At 37.2% G+C, this 19,766-nt stretch overlaps 1 protein-coding gene across 1 annotated transcript in view; it reads left to right on the top strand.

The window, feature by feature from the left end:
- OSTN (osteocrin) overlaps positions 1–19,766 on the top strand; it is a 57,832-nt gene that overhangs the window by 34,095 nt on the left and 3,971 nt on the right. Inside the window, exon 4 of the mRNA XM_005545403.5 lies at positions 9,954–10,050. Within this exon, the coding sequence (XP_005545460.1) occupies positions 9,954–10,038 (85 nt within the window). The 3' untranslated portion in view covers positions 10,039–10,050. The remainder of the gene's footprint in view (positions 1–9,953; positions 10,051–19,766) is intronic.

Below are 19,766 nucleotides of genomic sequence, written 5' to 3'. Positions count from 1 at the left end.
TCATGAGCCAAGCAAATGGAGACCCTCTCTGCTTTATATGATAAATTCCATATTTCCGGTGGAGGGTGTCCAGGTTCTCGGCGTCTTGAACAAAGAATTAAACAAAACACACAAACAAAGCAAGGAAAGGATGACACAAGGAAAGAATGAAGTGACAAATGCAGAAATTTATTGAAAATGAAAGTACACTCCACAGGGTGGGAGCGGGGCTCAAGGGCCCCGTTATAGAATTTTGAGGAGTTTTACATACCCTCTAGAGGATTCCATTGGTTACTTGGTGTACGCCCTATGTAAATGAAGGGATGAAATAAAGTTACAAAGTCACATACTGGGCACACCCTATGGAGAGGATATTTTCTGTCATAGCTGAAGTGTGCATCGGGCTTATGTTCCCTGCCTCCAGACCCTATTTTCCTGCCTCATCTACAGCCATTTCCAAATTAAGCATGCCAATACAGTCACTTAAATCTCATTATGTGATTCCAGTACTCATGGTTTCTTTCTGAATGCCTGTCCATGTGGCCAATCCCTTGAGATAATACATCAGAAGCTGACATTATGCCTAGTCAGCTCCATCATCATAAATTGAGCAGAATCTGTTGAAAAGTGAATGATCACTTTTGACACAGAATCCTAGAAGTCAAAAGTAAACTTCCTGCTAAGTGAATTAGCACTTTCTTTTGTTATTCAAAACTACCCCATTTATTAAGTGGGGTAACACCCCACTTAATAAATTATTTTCCTTCTCATCCTTCACTGGTTCTTGCCAAGACCTGCATCTTGGGCTCTTCTCACATGTCAGTCCTTCCAAGGTTGTATATAGTGATATCTATCCTAATGTAAACATTTCTTAGTTTTGCATTGTAATTTTAAATTGCAGTGACCAAGATTGCAAGATTCTTGGAGGATCATTTATTTTTTCTACATGCTCCTTAAGTTTTTCCTACGTTTTCTAAGTTTTTTCTAGAACCCCCAAATTGGGTGTGGTCTCTTCTCTCCTGGAATTACCCCATTTACTAAATTGTTGAGAAACAATTTACCATTTGTTTCTGTCCTGGATGTGAAGGGCCTGTTAGGAAAAAATTGGCTTTTGCCGTGTCCTTTATTCACTCCTTCCCAGGGAAGGAATGGCCACTTCTCTGATGGGTCAGTTTGGGAGGAGTAGGTGAGCCTGTTCAGGTTATCCGCTTGCTTCCTCTTTTTATTGGAAAACAATGACTAGTTATAAAAGTCTGTCTAATACAGGGAGAAAACAACAGGAAGCCCTATGAAATTCAGATGTAAAGACACATAGTATGTTCAGGTTGATCAGTAACAAAAATGACATTTGGTTTACTATACATTGACCGCTCATATTTTATTTCTCTCCTGTTTCTGAATGTGGACTTGAGAAAAAAAAAAGCAGTATGTTTTGGTTCCTTAAAACCATATCACCATTCAGATGTAATGTGCTCCTTCATCCTATCATTCTGGAATTTGAATTTAAATTTTAACTTGGTTTTGGGCACTTTGGTTCTTTCCCTTCTCATCCTTCACCGGTTCTTGCCAAGACCTGCATTTTGGGCTCTTCTCACATGTCAGTCCTTCCAAGGTTGTATATAGTGATATCTATCCTAATGTAAACATTTCTTAGCTTTGCATTGTAATTTAAATTGCAGTGACCAAGATTGCAAGATTCTTGGAGGATCATTTATTTTTTCTACATGCTCCTTAAGTTTTTCCTACGTTTTCTAAGTTTTTTCTAGAACCCCCAAATTGGGTGTGGTCTCTTCTCTCCTGGAATCTCAGAGCACCGTGAATCTCATGATATTAGATATCTATTGCTATGCAACAATTACCTACAATGAACAACAATACACATTTTTGTTCTCATACACTTTTTGTGCACCAGAAATCCAGGAAAAGCTTGACTCATTTTTTTCCAGCTCAGGGTCTCTCTCAAGGTTCCAGTGAAGATGTTGGCCTAGGGCTTCAGTCATCTGAAAGTTATACAGAGGCTGGAGTATTCACTTCCTGAATGGCCCACTTACTTGGCTGAAGGCAGGAAGTCTCCGTTCCTCACTGGCTGTTGGCAAGAGGGCTTAGTTCTTTGCCATGTAAACCTCCCTACAGGGTTGTTAGCATGCACTTAGGAAATGGCAGCCAGCTTCCCCCAGAAGGAGTGATCCAACAAAGTGAGGCAGAAGCTGCAATCGCTTTCATTACTTCCAACAGTGTCATTTCCACAATAGTCTATTGGCTGGAGAAGTCAGCCTATTCAATGCGGAAGGAGACTACATAATGGTAGAATTATTGGGGTCCACCTTGGAGCCTGGCTAGTACACTCATGTAAGGTTTATACTATAATCATTAATTTCCCTGTTTTACTAATCTAAATTACTGAACTATTTGAAGGAACATTCTTTTTTAGTGATTACTGTTTTCTCCCATTTTGGATAGTACTCAGTGTTGGTGGAGCTCTGTGCCTTTCTTAAAGGAGGACTAGCATTTTAGTGCCCCTTTAAGATGTAGTAGTGAAATCAGACTATCGAGTTTAAGGAACATTTTCCACACTCTGATTCGAAGTTTCTTTCCTTGGATCTCGAAACCATGAACAGGATCAGTAAAAGTTGTTGTATCCAACAAATGGAAGGAAAAAAAGTTTTAATGACACCTGAAACACCTATTAAGAACAGTTAAACAACATTTAGACATGGAAATTTTAAATGAAGTGCTAGTCTGTAAAATAAGCCTTACAAAATTTAAAGGCATAGTTATCATAAAAAACATGTTCTCAAGCTACAGTGTGATTAATTAAATGACAGAAGGATAGCCAAAAAAAAGGTGCAATTCTCAACTCATTTAATGAGAATAACATTATCTAAACACCAAAACCACATATGGAGAGAATAAGAAAAGAAAACTGTAGGACAGCCTCATTAATGACTACAGATAGAAAATTCCTACCAAAAAAATAGCAAAACAAATCCAGCAATGTATTTTTTAAAATGCCATTATCATGTTGTTTATCACAAAAATACAATATAAGCTTAATTTACTTTGAAAATCAATTAGTGGAGTTAACAAATTAAAGATATAAATCACATCATCTCTATAGATTCAGAAAAAGCATTCAGTAAAGCTAAACCCCCACCTATGATTGAAATCACTAGTAAATTAATAATACAGGGAAACTTTTTTTAACCAAGTAAGGGACACTGTTAAAAATGCCTACAACATATATTCTTAAATGATGCCACTTACAACAACAAAAAGGTCTCTGGAGAAAATTTTAACAATTTATTTGAAGATGTTAAAAACACTCTAAATAAATGATCTTGGATAGTAAGAATCAATATCATAATGATTTCAATTCCCCCCTAAATGAATTATACCTGGATTTAATACAATTCTAGTCAGAATAGCGATAGGATATTCTATGGAACTTGACAAGCTGAATCTAAAATTTCTGAATCATTAGGCATGAATATAGATTTTTTTAAAAAGAAACATGATTTTCACTCACCCCATAAATACAAATTAAATTTGTTCTTGTTTGTTTTGTTTTGAGATGGGGTCTCGCTATATTGCTCAATCTGATCTGAACTTCTGGACTCAAGGGATACTCCCTCCTCAATCTCCCAAGTAGCTAATAGTACAGATATGAGCCACTGTGCCTTGCACAAATTAATTTCAACGTATTAAAAACTGAAATGTGAGAGGCAAACCTACAAAAATATTTTATGACATAGGAGAATATCTTCATAATATTAGGGTAGAGGTGATTTATTACATGAGATGCAAAAATATTGATGTTTTAAAACAACATCAAATATTTTTTTAAAAATCACAATAAAGAAGATGAATCACAGATGGGAGAAGATATTTGAAATTTATAACTCTCAAAGTCTAATATTCAGAGTATTCAAAGCCCTCCTACAGATAAATGTTTAAAAGAAAAGAAAAAAAAATAGAAAAACAGGAAGCAGATTCAAACAGGCACTTTCAAAAGAAGAAATCCAAGTGGCCAATAAACAAATGAAAAGCTGAGCAACATCACTAATATTCAGGGAAAGTAAATTAAAACCACAATGATATATGATTACCAAAGCATTAGGCTAGCAAAATTAAAAATCCCAGAACACAAGGATTGGCATAAATTTGAAATGATAGGAACTATCATACACTGCTCTTGGGTTCGTAAATTCATACAATAACTTTGAAAAATAATATGACACTATGGAATAAAATTAAGTATAGGCATAGCTGTCATTTCTACTACTGGGAATATACAGTAGAGGAATCCTTACATGAACACCAAAGGCATGTACAGCCGAACAGTACATAACAACAACAAATAGAGGAAAAACCTCGAATTTCCATCTACAGTAGGATGGATAAACAAATGGTTGTGTATTCATGCAATGAAATATTATACAGCAGTGGCTGGGTGCAGTGGCTCAAGCCCGTAATCCCATTACTTTGGGAGGCCAAGATGGGCGGATCACAAGGTCAGGAGATGGAGACCATCCTGACTAACACGGTGAAACCCCATCTCTACTAAAAAATTAGCCAGGCCTGTGGCAGGCGCCTGTAGTCCCAGCTACTCAGGAGGCTGAGGCAGGAGAATGGCGTGAACCTGGGAAGTGGAGTTGGCAGTGAGCCGAGATCGCGCCACTGAACTCTAGCCTGGGTGACAGAGCAAGACTCCGTCTCAAAAAAAAAAAAAAAAAAGAAAAGAAAAGAAATATTACATAGCAGTAAAACAAAGGAACTACAGCTCCACATGTCAGCTTGGAAAAATCTCAAAACACATAATATTTGCTGAAAGAAGTAGAGAAGAATTCATACATAATTTTTGTCCCAGCTTGATGGAGCTATGATTGACATATAAACTGTATATATTTAGGGTGTATAGCATGATGTTTTGCTACATGTACACATTGTGAAATGATACCACAATCACATATCTATCACCTGACAGTGACCGTTTTTCGTTTTTTGTTTTGGTGATTATTATTATTATTAACCTCATTAACAACATAATAATTAATATTTACATTATTAGCATGTTAATATCAACGTTATTAACTAGAGTCACAATGATGTACGTTGTTTGTAGTACTCAATTCCTTTTAAGTGAAATTCTGGAACTGTCAAGTAAACAACAGATTTTTGAAGAATACATATAGATTCTGAGATTATGAGGAAAATCAAGGGAATTATTAGACCAAAATTTAGTCTATAGATTACTCTGGGACTGAGCCATGCAACAGTTGCAGTTTGGGAGGAGGAATACCGGAATTACTCAAGTACTGGTAATGCTCTCTCTCTTATGCTGCTGCTGGGAGTAGGGCTATTTTTACTCTCTTTAAATTGAACACAGATACATGTATAGACTCTGTTATGTGTGAAGTGATTCTCAATAAAAAGTTTAAATACAATTTTTCCAACTGCTGGTTTTTAGAATGTAAAATACCTTTAGAAATGGAGTTAAACAAGACTATAAATGTTAAAGAAAATCTTGTTTCACATAGGAAGTTTAGATTTTCATGTGAAAATTAAAGTTGCATTTAAAATAAACAATCTAATCATTTTCATCATATTAGTTTGATAAATATTCTATATCCTTAAACTACTTTACTTACAGAATATTTCAGAATGGAAAACGTGGGTTGTTTTAAATGCATATATCATATAAGCCATGTCATACCATCATTTTGTCACAAGAGGGACTAGATAGTCAAAAAGTACGACTTTGCCTTTTGGTTTTAAGATTAGATTTTCTAGCTAACGTTAATTTTTCATCCACTATATTCATGCCAGTGAATGTGTTTTAGAATATAGTACCGTTATATATACATAGATATTTCATATCAGCAAAAATGTTAAAATTACTACTAGCTTGCTGTCTCACTTCTGATGGAAATAGATTGTATAGAAAGTATTTCACCAGGCTGTTACAGTTTCTGATTATGTGCTTTATGAAAATTATTTTTATTTTGTATTAGTACTAAAAATTTAAAAGTGAATTGATTTATATATGTATATTTGTTGTATTTATTCTTCTTATTTGATTTCCAGATATCTGTAAGCATTTACAACCAATCTCCAACTTGATAAGATGAATCGAAGTAATTATGAATTTATTGCTAGAGTAAAACCATGAGTTACTATTTTATCCAGTTGACCAGTAGTTTTCACTTAAACTCGCTTTGAGGAACCTACAGTGTTTCTGGAAGGTCTGTCAGTGGCCACTATATATGGAGTAAGAGGGATACTTTTTTACCGGGACAATTCTTTACTTTTCAGATATTGCTGTCTTTTATAAAGCTTTTTATCTACAGAAATAATTACAAATTGAAAACCACTGGACTAGCCTGGCAGGAAAAATTAGTATCAGTTGAAATGCAGGAAATGTTTTTACATGTGTTACCTCATTAGCTCTTTTCAATGTAAAATGTGAACCCTGAGAGGTAACCTTTGTCTTGTTCACCATCGTAACACCAATGCAGAGAACAACACATAACACATGGTTAAGTCCGTGTAACACATGGTAGTGCATGAAACATTCAAATATCACTTAACAAATAAGTTTGTTAAGTGAATAAACAGCTCCAGAAGACGGGCATAGCAAGTATTATCTGAATGTTATCAAAAAGGAAAGAGTAGCTTAGAATAACAGACTTGCAGAGGGTCATACTATCAGTAAGTAAAAGAATCAAGTAGAACCCAAATCCTCCATCTCCTGGTTTCTAATACATTTTGGATCAAATCTGGGGGAAAGAAGGTGAGGAGAGAATGGGGAAAAGGGAAAGAAAGGAAGTAAAACAGAATTTATTTTGCTTTCCACTATACCGTAGCTGCGTCTTATTTGATTGAGCAGGGAAAGATCAACTGCAGTAAAGCAAAAAAGAAAAACACGTTTTCACTTATTTAGGTTCATTTTTGAGAAAATAAATTTTGGTAGGAGAGACCAAAGGATGTTGTTTTAATCATATGTATCTCTAAAAGAGTAAAAGGGGCCAGGCGTGGTGGCTCACACCTGTAATCCCAGGACTTTGGGAGGCCAAGGTGGGTGGATCACCTGAGGTCAGGAGTTCAAGACCAGCCTGGCTAACATAGTGAAACCCCATCTCTTCTAAAAATACAAGAAATTAGCTGGGCGTGGTGGCAGGTGCCTGTAATCCTAGCTACTCGGGAGGCTGAGGCAGGAGAATTGGTTGAACGCGGGAGGCAGAGGTTGCAGTGAACCGAGATTGCGCCATTGCACTCCAGCCTGGGCAACAAGAGCGAAACTCTGTCTCAGAGAAAAAAAAAAAAAAAAAGTAAATGTATTATTTTTTTCCTGACAACGTCTATTTCTAAAAGGAGTTTGGGGAATCAGTGCAGGTATCATGTGACTGCTTTCCCCAGCTGCTGTTTCCTTCCCTTTCTCACAAGTCCTTCAAACACCTGGGAGGATTGGTTTTTCACTTCCTCTCCTTCACGTTGTTGGCAGAACTCAGTTCCTTACAGTGGCAGGACCAAGATCCCCATTTGCTTTCAAGAACTAGTAGGCTGGGTGTGGTGGCTCAGGCCGGTAATCCCAGCACTTTGGGAGGCCAAGCTGGGTGGATCACCTGAGGTCAGGAGTTTGAGATCAGCTTGGCCAACATGATGAAACCCTGTCTCTACTAAAAATACAAAAATTAGCAGGGCGTGGTGGCACGCTCCTGTAATCCCAGCTACTTGGGAGGCTGAGGCATGAGAATCGCTTGAATCCAAGAGGCTGAGGTTGCAGTGAGCCAAGATCGTGCCACTGCCCTCAAACCTGGGTGACAGCATGAGACTCTGACTCAGGGGGAAAAAAAAAGTCTTGGAAAGTATGAAACACATGAGAGATTTTTACTGTTGTACCTTGTACGTTAAAAATATCTATAAACATTGATTAATTCTAATTAAAATAATGTACTTAAAGACAATTAATATTTACTTAATACTTTCTCTGTGCCAGATTCTGTGCTTGGTGCTATGCACACAAGGCTGGGATTATAGGCATGAGCCACTCGGCCTGGCCTCCAAGACCTTTACTAAGTTATTTACTTCATAGTAATATCAGGAGCACTGATATGACCATGTAGTTAAGGAAAAAAATTGGCATAATTATTTTCCTCTACTATTTACATTAAATCATCATCAATCTGAGAGTAGTCAGTTATAGGTTTTTGAGGGAAAAGGCTATTTCTGACTCATTTCTTCCACCCATGAATAGCCGCAAAAAGAACCTTATACATAGCAGATACACAGTAAATTATAATAGAAAAAACAATTAAATCATAATAAGAAAAGCCTCCAAGGCATTGAGGTTTTCATTCATGTTTAGTGTTTAAACTAGTATAAAGTAATTATTGGTAAATAAGCATAGTTTAATAATATGATACTAGGAATTACAGAAGAACTAAAAAAGTTATTGAAAATGTTCTGAAGCAAATATTTTCTTGACTGTTTAAACTCCTGAAAATTAAGTTTCCTTGTGAGACACTATGTCCTACATCACTGAGATTTTCAAGCAATGAAGTATATCACTATTGGTCAAAAAATGGAAGCAGGTCAGGCACGGTGGCTCACACCTTTAATTCCAGCAGTTCAGGATGCCAAGATGAAGGATCCCTTGTGCCCAGGAGTTTGAGATGAGCCTGGGCAACATGGCAAGACTCCCATTTCTACAAAGAATTCAAAACAATTAATCAGACATGGTGGCACACACTTATAGTCCCAGCTACTCAGGAGGTTGAAGTGAGAGGATCACTTGAGCCCTGGAGTTTGAGGCTGCAGTAAGCCATGATCACATCACTGCACTCCAGCAGAATTCCTTACATTTGGTGGGAGAAGAGCCTTTTAAGTGTATTTCTCATTACAAAAGTGTTTGTCTGCTGGTAATGTTCTGTTTCTTGGTCTGGGAATTTACTACACTTAAAATCTGTACATGTCTAATACTTTTATAATATGCCCTCCTTTCTGCCCTCTTTTCTGCATGTATATTTTGTCAACAGTAAGCCTAACACTATTTTAAGCCAGTTACCTTTTCTATGAGATAAATCACTGATTTACATAGGCTTCTTAGACTCTCCCCACTGTCTCTTTCTTCATAAAGATTCACACTGGTCTTAATTCCCACGGCCAGTGAAGGTTATACAACAAAAGTTCTGGATCCTCTCTTGTTAGGATTTTGGCTTGATAGAACTAAGTGATGACAATATTAGCAAATCAAATTGAAAAGTTTCTAAAATGCGTCTTATTTTTAAAGGGGTAATTTATAGAAAATATAAGCTGGAAGTTATATTAGACCTTTGGTAGTACTGTGTGGATTTTTTATACTTCGCTTTAATAATGAAGATGTTTAATTTATTTCAAACAGTATTTAACAAAGAGAATATAAGCAAATGTCGACTACCACATACAAAGCTTCTCTGGGTGAAGTCTAAGGGAAGACATGAGAGGCACATTTACCTCTACATTCAGTCTTAGTATCATACTCTTTCCTCTCCCACCATCATCCTTCTTTAGATGAGCCATTCTGAAGCAAAGTTTGTGAAAAACTACTGTTCCAGTTTAATCTTCACCAAATAACAGGAAAATACAATTTGAAGGGGGAAAGGATTTTCTCAAACTAAAGCACTTAGTTGGCAGATTAGTATGCTGATAAGACCTGGCTTTTGGTTTGGTCTATTTGAATTTGGATAAGTTAACTTCTCTAAGCCTCAGTTTCCTCATATGTAAAATGGAGCTAATAATATCTAGTAATATCTACTCCCACAGATGTTGAAAATATGAGATAGTGTCTGGCATATAGTGGGTACTGGTGAGTGAGAACTATCATGTTTATTCCAAGTCCCAAAGAAAGCCCCCAGATCTCCATAAAATAAAAGAACAAAAATAATGATCAATAACTTGCACTTTAGCTTAACAATGTCCTCCTTGGTTTGTTTCAGGAAAGTAGTAGATCATCCAAAAAGGCGATTTGGTATCCCCATGGATCGGATTGGTAGAAACCGGCTTTCAAATTCCAGAGGCTAATTGATTCCAATTGTGAGTACAATTTGAATAAGTAACAATATATGCAGGCATTTGATTAACATTTCACAATGGAGTAATCAATCTATTCTTGCTTATAAGTTCCCTTTTTGATTTCCTAGCTTATCAATTCACTTTTTCAATCATCTATGTATTCAATTAGTATAGTATATTAATGTTAAATCACTTAAATGATAGTTAAAAAGCAAAAGAATGTGCTAGTTCTGCTTTACTCTCCAAAATTAATGATTTAGTTGTTTTCAGACTCCTATGTAATTAACCATTGAATATTAATATGCAGATAAGGGTTAAAATCCTAGTCAATATATTAAATCTCCTTCATAAATATATAACAATCCCTGTGTTATGACGAAGACACATTCAAGTGATACACATCATTTTGTTTGCAATAAGTACGTTATTCGAATTCTGATAACGTGGAGCATAGGAGAGAAAATGCACAGCAGAAAGAGCATTAGCTATGGAATCAAAATGCTTTAGCCAAATCCTGATTATTTCATTCCTTCATTAGCTTGTTCCTGTTAAGATAGTTTATTTTTCTACAGCTTGTACATTTCAGTAATAATGTAGAGGTATTATGAAGATTAAATTAGATGCTTGTAGGTATTATGAAGATTAAATTAGATGCTTGTAGTGGGCTTGTAGTTGATGGATTTACTTTTGGAGCAGGTTTATTTGTGGGTTTTCATCTTCTGGGTTTCACGTTAACACTTCACGTTAAAAGTAAAACTGCTACCTAATTATGGAAGCTTTGCTTGATTTGAGGTCAAGTCTAGACACAGCTGCCTAGTATAGGGGCCAAATGCCCCCTGGAGCTTTGCTAACAGCCACTGACATGAGGCTGATTGATAAATACGAGAAAAATCACACAAATTTATTTAACATTTACACATGGGAACCTTCAGAATGAAGACCTCTAGTCTCCCTGGAGGTACAGATGCTTATGTAACATCTTAAGGTTACAGAGAGAATGCAGACTCAGAGCATGGCCACAACCAGGTTTTATCAATCGTTCCAAGGCAGGTGATGGGAGAGAGAATGGAAGAGGCTTGGCTAGCAAAGGTGGACTTGTTATGTTCATGAAACCTCATCGGCAGCAGCCCTCAGAGAATTTAGATGGTGAATGTTGATTTTCAGTCCTTTAAAGGTATCAAACTCTCAGTTAATCTTTCCTAGATCTGGACAAGGGAAGGGCTGGCTACATTAATGCAAATTCTCTACAGATCTACAGATGCAAATTTCCTCCACGAAAGACACATTTTCGGGATCACTTCAGAATATGTTAAAGAAATATATTTTGGAGTAAAATATTTTTTATTTACTTCAATCCCCACTTTGAAACTTAAAAAGCATTTCACATATTAAAAGCCAAACTAATAGCTTTGGAGAGATTTGGAATAGAGGTTGTTAGATAGAAATAGACAAAAAATGGAAAGACAAATTGGGATAAACAGAAAAAAGTAATTTAAATATATTATCTCACGTCTTGTTTAGTCAGTCTCTTAGTCCTGAGAATAGATCGGTTCAGTTAAATCGCTGTGTCCCATTCCAGAAGGTGACACTGAGGGTGGAATAGGCCTCTATAGGTGATGCAGACAAACAGATCTTTAATAAGAAGTATTATACCTAGTATACCCTACACTAGGTATCAAGTATTTCTAAGGAAATAGAAAAAAAAAACAACAAAGGTTAAAAAATGTCTAGAGCGGTCTATAGACTAATTTTTTTAGCGTCTCTGAGGCATCTTCAGAATGCAATGGCAATATGACAGATTCTTCTGAATTGTGGTTCAAGTGAACTTTGAGAAGTCTACATCAACAGGCATGAAGGTTGTTTACATGTAAGTGGCTGTTATTTATCTCAAAATTTAAGTTGTCTAACTTCAGTCTGCAGGGCTTTATGAAAAGCACAGTTTTAATTTCTAGAGATTTCAGGTCAGAAAAAAATGAAAGAAAAAAAATAAAAACCTTAGCTAGGAGACTTGTAGCCAAGAAAGAATTCAAGATTCAGTCCAAACTATAGGCAAATAATAAAAACTCAAAAACAATGAATCAGGTTAGAATCTAACAACAGGTGTCTGTATAGTTTTGTTTTGAAAGATAATTTTTCTTTCTCCACTTCCCCATTTCTACCAAAGACAAGTCATAGTCCTTATTTATTTGCAAAATAAGTTTCAGTCATATTATATATTATACTTGGTCTGATTATTTGCATAAAGTACAGCAAAAATGTGATTGGCCATATAATGTCTTTTGAAATTGGCTTTACTGAGACTTTCCTTATAAGGAATCTCAGATAAGACTTTCAAAAGCTTCTTGAGGTTAACCAAATCAAAGATTTATTTGTGCTTGTACATGCCTGTATGAATTGGGTGAATTTCTCTCTTCTCAGGGTCCCAAAATAACTTGAGATTCCTGGGCCTGTCAGAAAGTGACATTCTTTACTTAAGCAGTCCCCAGCCTTTTCGGCACCGGGGACTGGTTTCCTGGAAGACAATTTTTCCAAGGACCAGGGGACGGGGGGGAAATGGTTTTGGGATGAAGCTGCTCCTCCTCAGATCATCAGGCATTAGTCAGCCTCTCATAAGGAACACACAACCTAGATCCCTTGCCTGAACAGTTCACAATAGGATTCGTGTTCTTATGAGAATCTAATGCCACTGCGGATCTGACAGAAGGTGGAGCTCACGTGGTAATGCTCACTTGCCCACTGCTCGCCTCCTGCTATGTGGCCCAGTTCCTAACAGACGACAGACACGTGCTGGTCTGCAACCCAGAGGACGGGAATGCTGCTTCACTTACCACAGGTCAGGAACTTTGTAAAGAAATCACACAGGCAAGGTATCAGGCAAGCCTTTCCAAGAGGCTTTTTATTGGCTCTATAAAGTCAAACTCAATTCCTCAAAGTAGTCTGGACATTTCTGAAAATATACCACTCCGCTCAAACCCTTGATGAAATAACCAGTGTCTGAAATTGTGTACTGTTAAAAAAGAAAACATATTCTTCCTGAACTTATACAAAACATTATATTCCTATAAACTAAAAATGCTCACAAATAGTTTCTAAATTCTGAAGAAGGCAGGTAGAAATATGCTTCAAATTTTGTTCACAAAAGTATGCTTTACTCAATCTGTTGTAAGATATAAACAGCCCTAAAAAAGTGTTTTAACTCTGAAAAAAAAAAAAAAGAAAAATAATCAGCAATGTTTCAAACAAAAAAAGTCATTAAAATGATTTCAGTTTTCTATTACTTTTAACCAATGTAATTAACTCTTGCTCTGCTTGATGTTGGGTTACCAGTTGTCATGAATGCATCAGCTTTTTAATTAGAGTCCTAAAAATTTTGGGATTTTTACCTAATCAAATTGTATAATCTCCAAAGTTATTAGAAACCTGTACTTAAGAGTACTTATAAAAGTACTTTCCATGAATTTCCATAAAGAAGCAAATTTTGGATTATAGCTGATTATAAACCACATTTTAAGAAGAGTCAGAGTGAAATAATGATTGTCTGTATATGACAAAAGTCTTAGACTGGCATGGTTAAAGAAAATTGACAAGAAAAATCAGTTATTTCTATAGCATACAACAATTTAACATAATAATTATAATGAAATACTACTGATAACATATGCTAAAACATATCAGAATTTTAGGAATCTCATACAATTTTAGAACACATCTTAATACCACATTTATATAAATATATTGCAAAGTAAAACACATTTCAGACTTGACAATGCTTCCTGTATGATTTGAACATGCCAAATAAACTGTATATGTTTTTATTGGACTTCCACGGGCTCTAATATTCCAAAAGGTAGTTTGAGGTAAAAAAGACTGAATTTAGCATTTGAATTTTGATTTTGGAAAGTTTATCAAACATCAAAAGTTTAAAATACTTGATATCACAAAATAAGATCACAGGTCTCTGTAAAATAAGACATTCATTTAGCTAAAATAATAATTCAGAGATTTCAAAAAGCATAGAGAGGAGACTCAGTTTCTTAAACAATCATAAGGTCTAATAAGGACAGCATGAGGCAAACTGAATCCATCTCTCCCCCCTCTCCCCTTCTTTTTTTTTTTTTTTTTTTTGCAGCTTACTCAAAAAGTAAATAAAATTTTTACTACCTCTTATTAATACTACATTAAAAGATTATTCAAAGGAGAAAACCAAATTTTACCTTTGTATTCATGTATTATTAATGCTAAAGCTAATTTTAATACAAGTTTATAAACAAATCCATACAATTTCAATCAGTTTTATAATCTCTTACAACTTTTAAAATTTCTTCAATTTAAAACAATCCTTAAAACCTCTAAACTAGACAAAATAACTTTAACAAAAACCAAGGCTGGGTGTGGTGGCTCAAGCCTGTAATCCTAGCACTTTTGGAGGCCAAGGCAAGGGGACCACTTTGAGCCCAGAAATTTGAAACCAGCCTTGGCAACAAAGGGGCACCCCATCTGTACAAAAAAAATTTTTTTAATTAGTCAAGTTTGGTGGGGCAAGCCTGTAGTCCCAGCTACTTGGGAGGCTGAGTTGGAAGGATCACTTGACCCTGAGAGGTGAAGGTTGCAATGAGCCGTGATCACACCACTATACTCTAGCCTGGGTGACAAAGCAACACCCTCTCTAAAAAAAAGAAAAGAAAAGAAAAGAAAAAGACCACAGACACACAAATTTACATGCCTTTTTATAATCCTTCTTACCAAAAACATACTCTACTTCCTTACACACTTTGCATATTTTTTCTCTTATACCTAGTAGTTTTGACTACATGTGGTTATTATAGTGTTAATAATTAGTAACTTTTATCTTAGTAAAAAACCTAGGAAGTAGGTAATTTTAATTACATATCAGATGCAGAGCCCAGGACAAAAGACAATGCCTGGAGAATCTAATTTCTCTCAGCATCTCCCACCAGGGGAGGCATACCTGGGATAGGAGAGATGGACCAGGTGTCATCCCCGAGCCTCATCATGGGCATCTGTCTAGACCTCTGAATCGAAAGATTCAAATCAAGATACACAGACTCAGAAACAAAGTAATGAAGTATCAAAAATCTCAAGCAATAGCTTTTTGGCCGTAAGCCTGCCTGATCAATAGACTCAGACAAAAATGTCTAAATTAAAATTCTGAAGACATTTCAATCTTATTTTACCAATAATTCTAAAACTATCTTTATTTCTCCAAGATTGCTAAATTCACATGAACTTGAAAAGCGTTTGGCCTTAATTTATGAGTACTCATTTGTTTTTAAATTATCGTGGTACCATGTGTAGACAGTATTAAACATGTATAGTTAGAAATGCATATATACATATACATGTATGGACAGAGACACACAAGGTATAGCATACACTCTGCACACAAAGACTTCATTGTTTTGATTTTAGAATTTTAGCCATAAGACAGGTAAAACTCTCTAGTCTAAAAAGACAGATTCAAACTATGCCTTTGTAAATGGAAAAATTTAAGGTTTATATGGAGAATCCTTTCTGAGTTTCAGAGAAAACAGGTAGCAAATTTATATCTCAAAGTACAGAGAGAACTTGATTTTTCAAGAAGCTTGGGTGTGTCAAAGGAAGATTAAAAATGGATGCCAAGATTCCTTAGGAATTAACCATAAGATTGCATAAAGAGAGCAATCTCATTTAGATAAGTAGCTTTTAATTTAGTCTGTGTTTTTCAAGTAGACCACTGAGGTCAGGACAGAACTCATTAAGGAACAAGGCTAACAAAGTATGTTTAGTTTATAGGGCCTAATAATTTAAATATGAAAAAAGTGGACGCGGTTAAAAGGCAAAGCATTTAGATGTTTAAAAATCAAGGGTTTCTGAGAGTTGAACAATGAGAACACAGGGAGGGGAACATCACATACCAGGGCCTGTCTGGGGATAGGGGGCAAGGGGAGGGATAGCATTAAGAGAAATACCAAATGTATGCGGGGCTCAAAACCTAGATGACGGGTTGATGGATGCAGCAAACCACCGTGGCACATGTACAGCTATGTAACAAGCCTGCACGTTCTGTACATGCATCCCAGGACTTGAAGTATAATAAAAAAAAAAAAAAAAATCAAGGCTTTCACTGAATCCCAGGTCCCCCCCAAAAGAGGAAAGCACCATGGAGACCAGGCCACACACTTTGGGCACTTTGCTGCAAATACATTTTTCTAGGTGTTTAAACCGCACCGTTGCTTGTCTAATGTGCAAATAAATGAATAGCCCCCTTTAGTAACAACCATTTATTGGAAACAACTATAGTTGGCCATGTCTAACACTGTTTCTCTTGCCTCGCTATTACATACACCAAAGTCAAGTTCTCTCACAGTATCAAATAATTTCTAGTCAAAAGCCAAAGCGATCAGGTAACACAACACAGAAGAGAGCAGAGTTTTAGACCTGAGAGGAGGTTGCCTACGACGCTTGAAACTGCAAGGAAAGAAGACTCCCAGAAAGCAGTCAGAGGACTCAGAGTAAACTTCTGCTGAGTTCCTGAAGGAGTGTGATCTGTTAGAAGTCTTCTCTAGATCATTTCCTGTGGTACCAAAAATGGCAGAGAGGAAGGAGAAGTAGGGAGAAGTGAAAGTAAATGGGAAAACAATCTTTTTTGTTTGAGATGGAGTTTCAAAAAACTCTTGTTGCCCAAGCTGGAGTGCAATGTCACAATCTCAGCTCACTGCAACCTCCACCTCCCAGGTTCAAGCGATTCTCCTGCCTCAGCCTCCCAAGTAGCTGGGATTACAAGCATGCGTCACCACGCCCCACTAATTTTTTTGCATTTAGCAGAGATGGGGTTTCACCATGTTGGTCAGGCTGGTCTCGAACTCCTGACCTCAGGTGTTCCATCTGCCTTGGCCTCCCAAAGTGCTGGGATTTACAGGCGTGAGCCACGGCACCCAGCATAGGAGAACAATTTTTAAGAAAAGAAGGGAACAGAGAGACATGCACATTAAAAAAACAAAAAAAGTTTTAGTCCACTGAAAAACAATGTCCAAAAACAGGATCCAAAGAGAAAAAGCAGAAAGACACACACAAACACACACACACATACACATACACAGCTCAGATATCAACTTTTAATTAAGCTGATCTTTAACCATAGAGCTTTTTAAAAATCCCTTTAGTTTTTATTATCAGATTTTAACTGGGACAAATAGCTGATCTTAATATTTCTGGCTTTGATTTTTTGTTTGTTTGTTTGTTTGAGACAGACTCTTGCTTTGTCACCCGGACTGGAGTGCAGGAGCACAATCTCGGCTCACTGCAACCTCCGCCTCCCGGGTTCAAGAGATTCTTCTGCCTCAGCCTCCCAAGTAGCTAGGATTACAGGTGTGCACCACCATCCCTGGCTAATTTTTATATTTTTAGTAGAGACAGGGTTTCACCATATTGGCCAGGCTGGTCCTGAACTCATGACCTCATGATCCACCCACCTTAGCCTCTCAAGTGCTGGGATTACAGGCGTGAGCCACCAAGCCTGGACTTCCGATTTTTTTTTTTTAACCAAAAGTACACTCCCTGGTAAAATTAATAGGCCTTAACCAAGGTTCTGACTTAACCAAGGATGTATGAGGTGTCTCCAAAGAAGTGAATGACCACTCCCAAAAAGTCAAAAGTCACACAAATGTCAAACCAATAGGGCTCCCTGACTGGGTATCAAACCCAGGCCTTGATGCTGAAAGCATGGAATTTTAACTAATAGACCACAAGGCAGGATGGCTTTTATTGTTATTCCCTCAGGCGATCTCTTACAAAGGACTTTAAAAGTTTTAGGTCGAATTTTTGCTCTTTAATTTAGTCAAGAGAATTTTAAAGGCTAGCCATGACCCTATTATGTATCCTTCTTTCTTTCTTTCTTTTTTTTTTTTCCTTGAGACAGTGTCCTCTGTCACCAGGCTGGAGTGCAGTGGCACAATCTTGGCTCACTGCAACCTCCACCTCCCGGGTTCAAGTGATTCTCCTGTCTCAGCCTCCCGGGTAGCTGGGACTACAGGCACACGCCACCATGCCCGGATAACATTTGTATTTTTAGTAGAGACGGGGTTTCACCATGTAAGCCAGGATGGTCTCGATCTCTTGACCTCATGATCTGCCACCACAGCCTCCCAAAGTGCTGAGATAACAGGTGTGAGCCACCATGCCCAGCCTATGTATCCTTCTTTTAATTTAATCTTCTCGTCCGTTGTTTGGTATAAGACATCTCTAAATTTTTTTTTTTTTTTTTTTTTAATTTAGGAATTTTAGTCTAACTTAAAGGATCCGTCTTCTGGCCACTGACAATTAAGATTTCCAGTGGTGTACTTATTCCAGTAACAACTCAATCCAAAAGCCTCTTCATGTAAAGCCCAGAATGTAATGTTAGGGCATAGAAGAAACAATGCCAAAGATTCCCCCAGCAAAATCTCACTCCCAGAAACGGGCTAAGATAGCAAAAGACTCTTGTTGCCACAGATATTAAGAAACCCACAGATTTGTGAGGGGGGTGCCAGTCACAGATATGTTAATCTGTGACACCGGGTGTCCCCTCCTGGGATTGGACTTTCCCAGCATTAACCAGGCAACAAGGGCTGAGAAAACAAAAGCCCCTTATGGACGGGACTTCTTATGACAAACCCCCGCCCCCAAGAGCTTGGGAGATTAGTCACAAAAAAAGTCGGGTTCCCAGGCATTTTTAGGATGACCACCTGATGTGACCCAAAAATCATGCCCTTCGGGTGGTGGAGACCAGGAAAGAATGCTCCCACTTAGTGAGATGTCAGGCTCTCCAGGACATAAAATTGAACAAGAGGGAGCTTTATTTGATATCCCTCTTTATGAACAACACAGAAAGACAGAGACAAAGGAAAAGACTATTTCTGGGAGGAAAGAGATCACACAATATGAATATTCATACCACAAAGTACCAAAAAGTACACCAGAGATACTATACCCCAAGGTAAATCACATAAATCTTTGTCTCACGTTACTCAAAATTGTGCAGAGGAAACAGTGATTTTTACCATTCCCTGACCAGATTACACAGAGAGACAGAGGCCAAGAGCTTTTCTGGTAAGAAATTCTTACTCTTTTTGCCAGCAGATTAGGTCTTGGGTTCTCATAACTGTGACTTCCGGCAGGGTGAAGTTTTAATCTCCCTGCTCACTGCACCAAACGGAAGGTGCCAAGGGCTGACTTTAACCTTTGTCCCTTGGAAAGTTTGCTGAAAATCACTGACATGCGGCAGATCTAAGATTAGAAGGAGAAAAGGATACAACTTTATTTAATGTGTATGCAGGGGAGCCTTCAGAATGAAGAGCCAATCTACCAATGGTGTACAAAAAAGTATTATATTATCTTGAGGTTACAGAAAGAATGCAGGCTCAGAGCATGGCCAAAAACAGGTTTTAGTGGCAAGAGAGGTTATGGGAGAGAGAAAGGAAAGAGGTTTGGCTAGCAAAGGTAGTCTTGTTATGTAGATAAAACCCAGCAGCCCTCAGAGAGAATAGATGGCAAATGTTCTTTTCTGACCTCTAAAAGTATTAGACTCTCAGTTAATCTTCGCTAGATCTAGACAAGAGGAGGGCTGGCTGCATTAACGCAAATTCTCCACAGATGCAAATTTCCCCCACAGAAAACAGCTTTGTGGAGCCACTTCAAAATAAGTCAAAGAAGTATATTTTGGGTAAAATATTTTGATTTCCATCGCTGGTTCCAAGACC

The sequence above is a fragment of the Macaca fascicularis genome, chromosome 2 (assembly GCF_037993035.2).
Source record: "Macaca fascicularis isolate 582-1 chromosome 2, T2T-MFA8v1.1".
NCBI lineage: Eukaryota > Metazoa > Chordata > Mammalia > Primates > Cercopithecidae > Macaca > Macaca fascicularis.
Note: the sequence above shows the minus strand (reverse complement) of the source record. Positions and strands in the feature narration are given on the sequence as shown.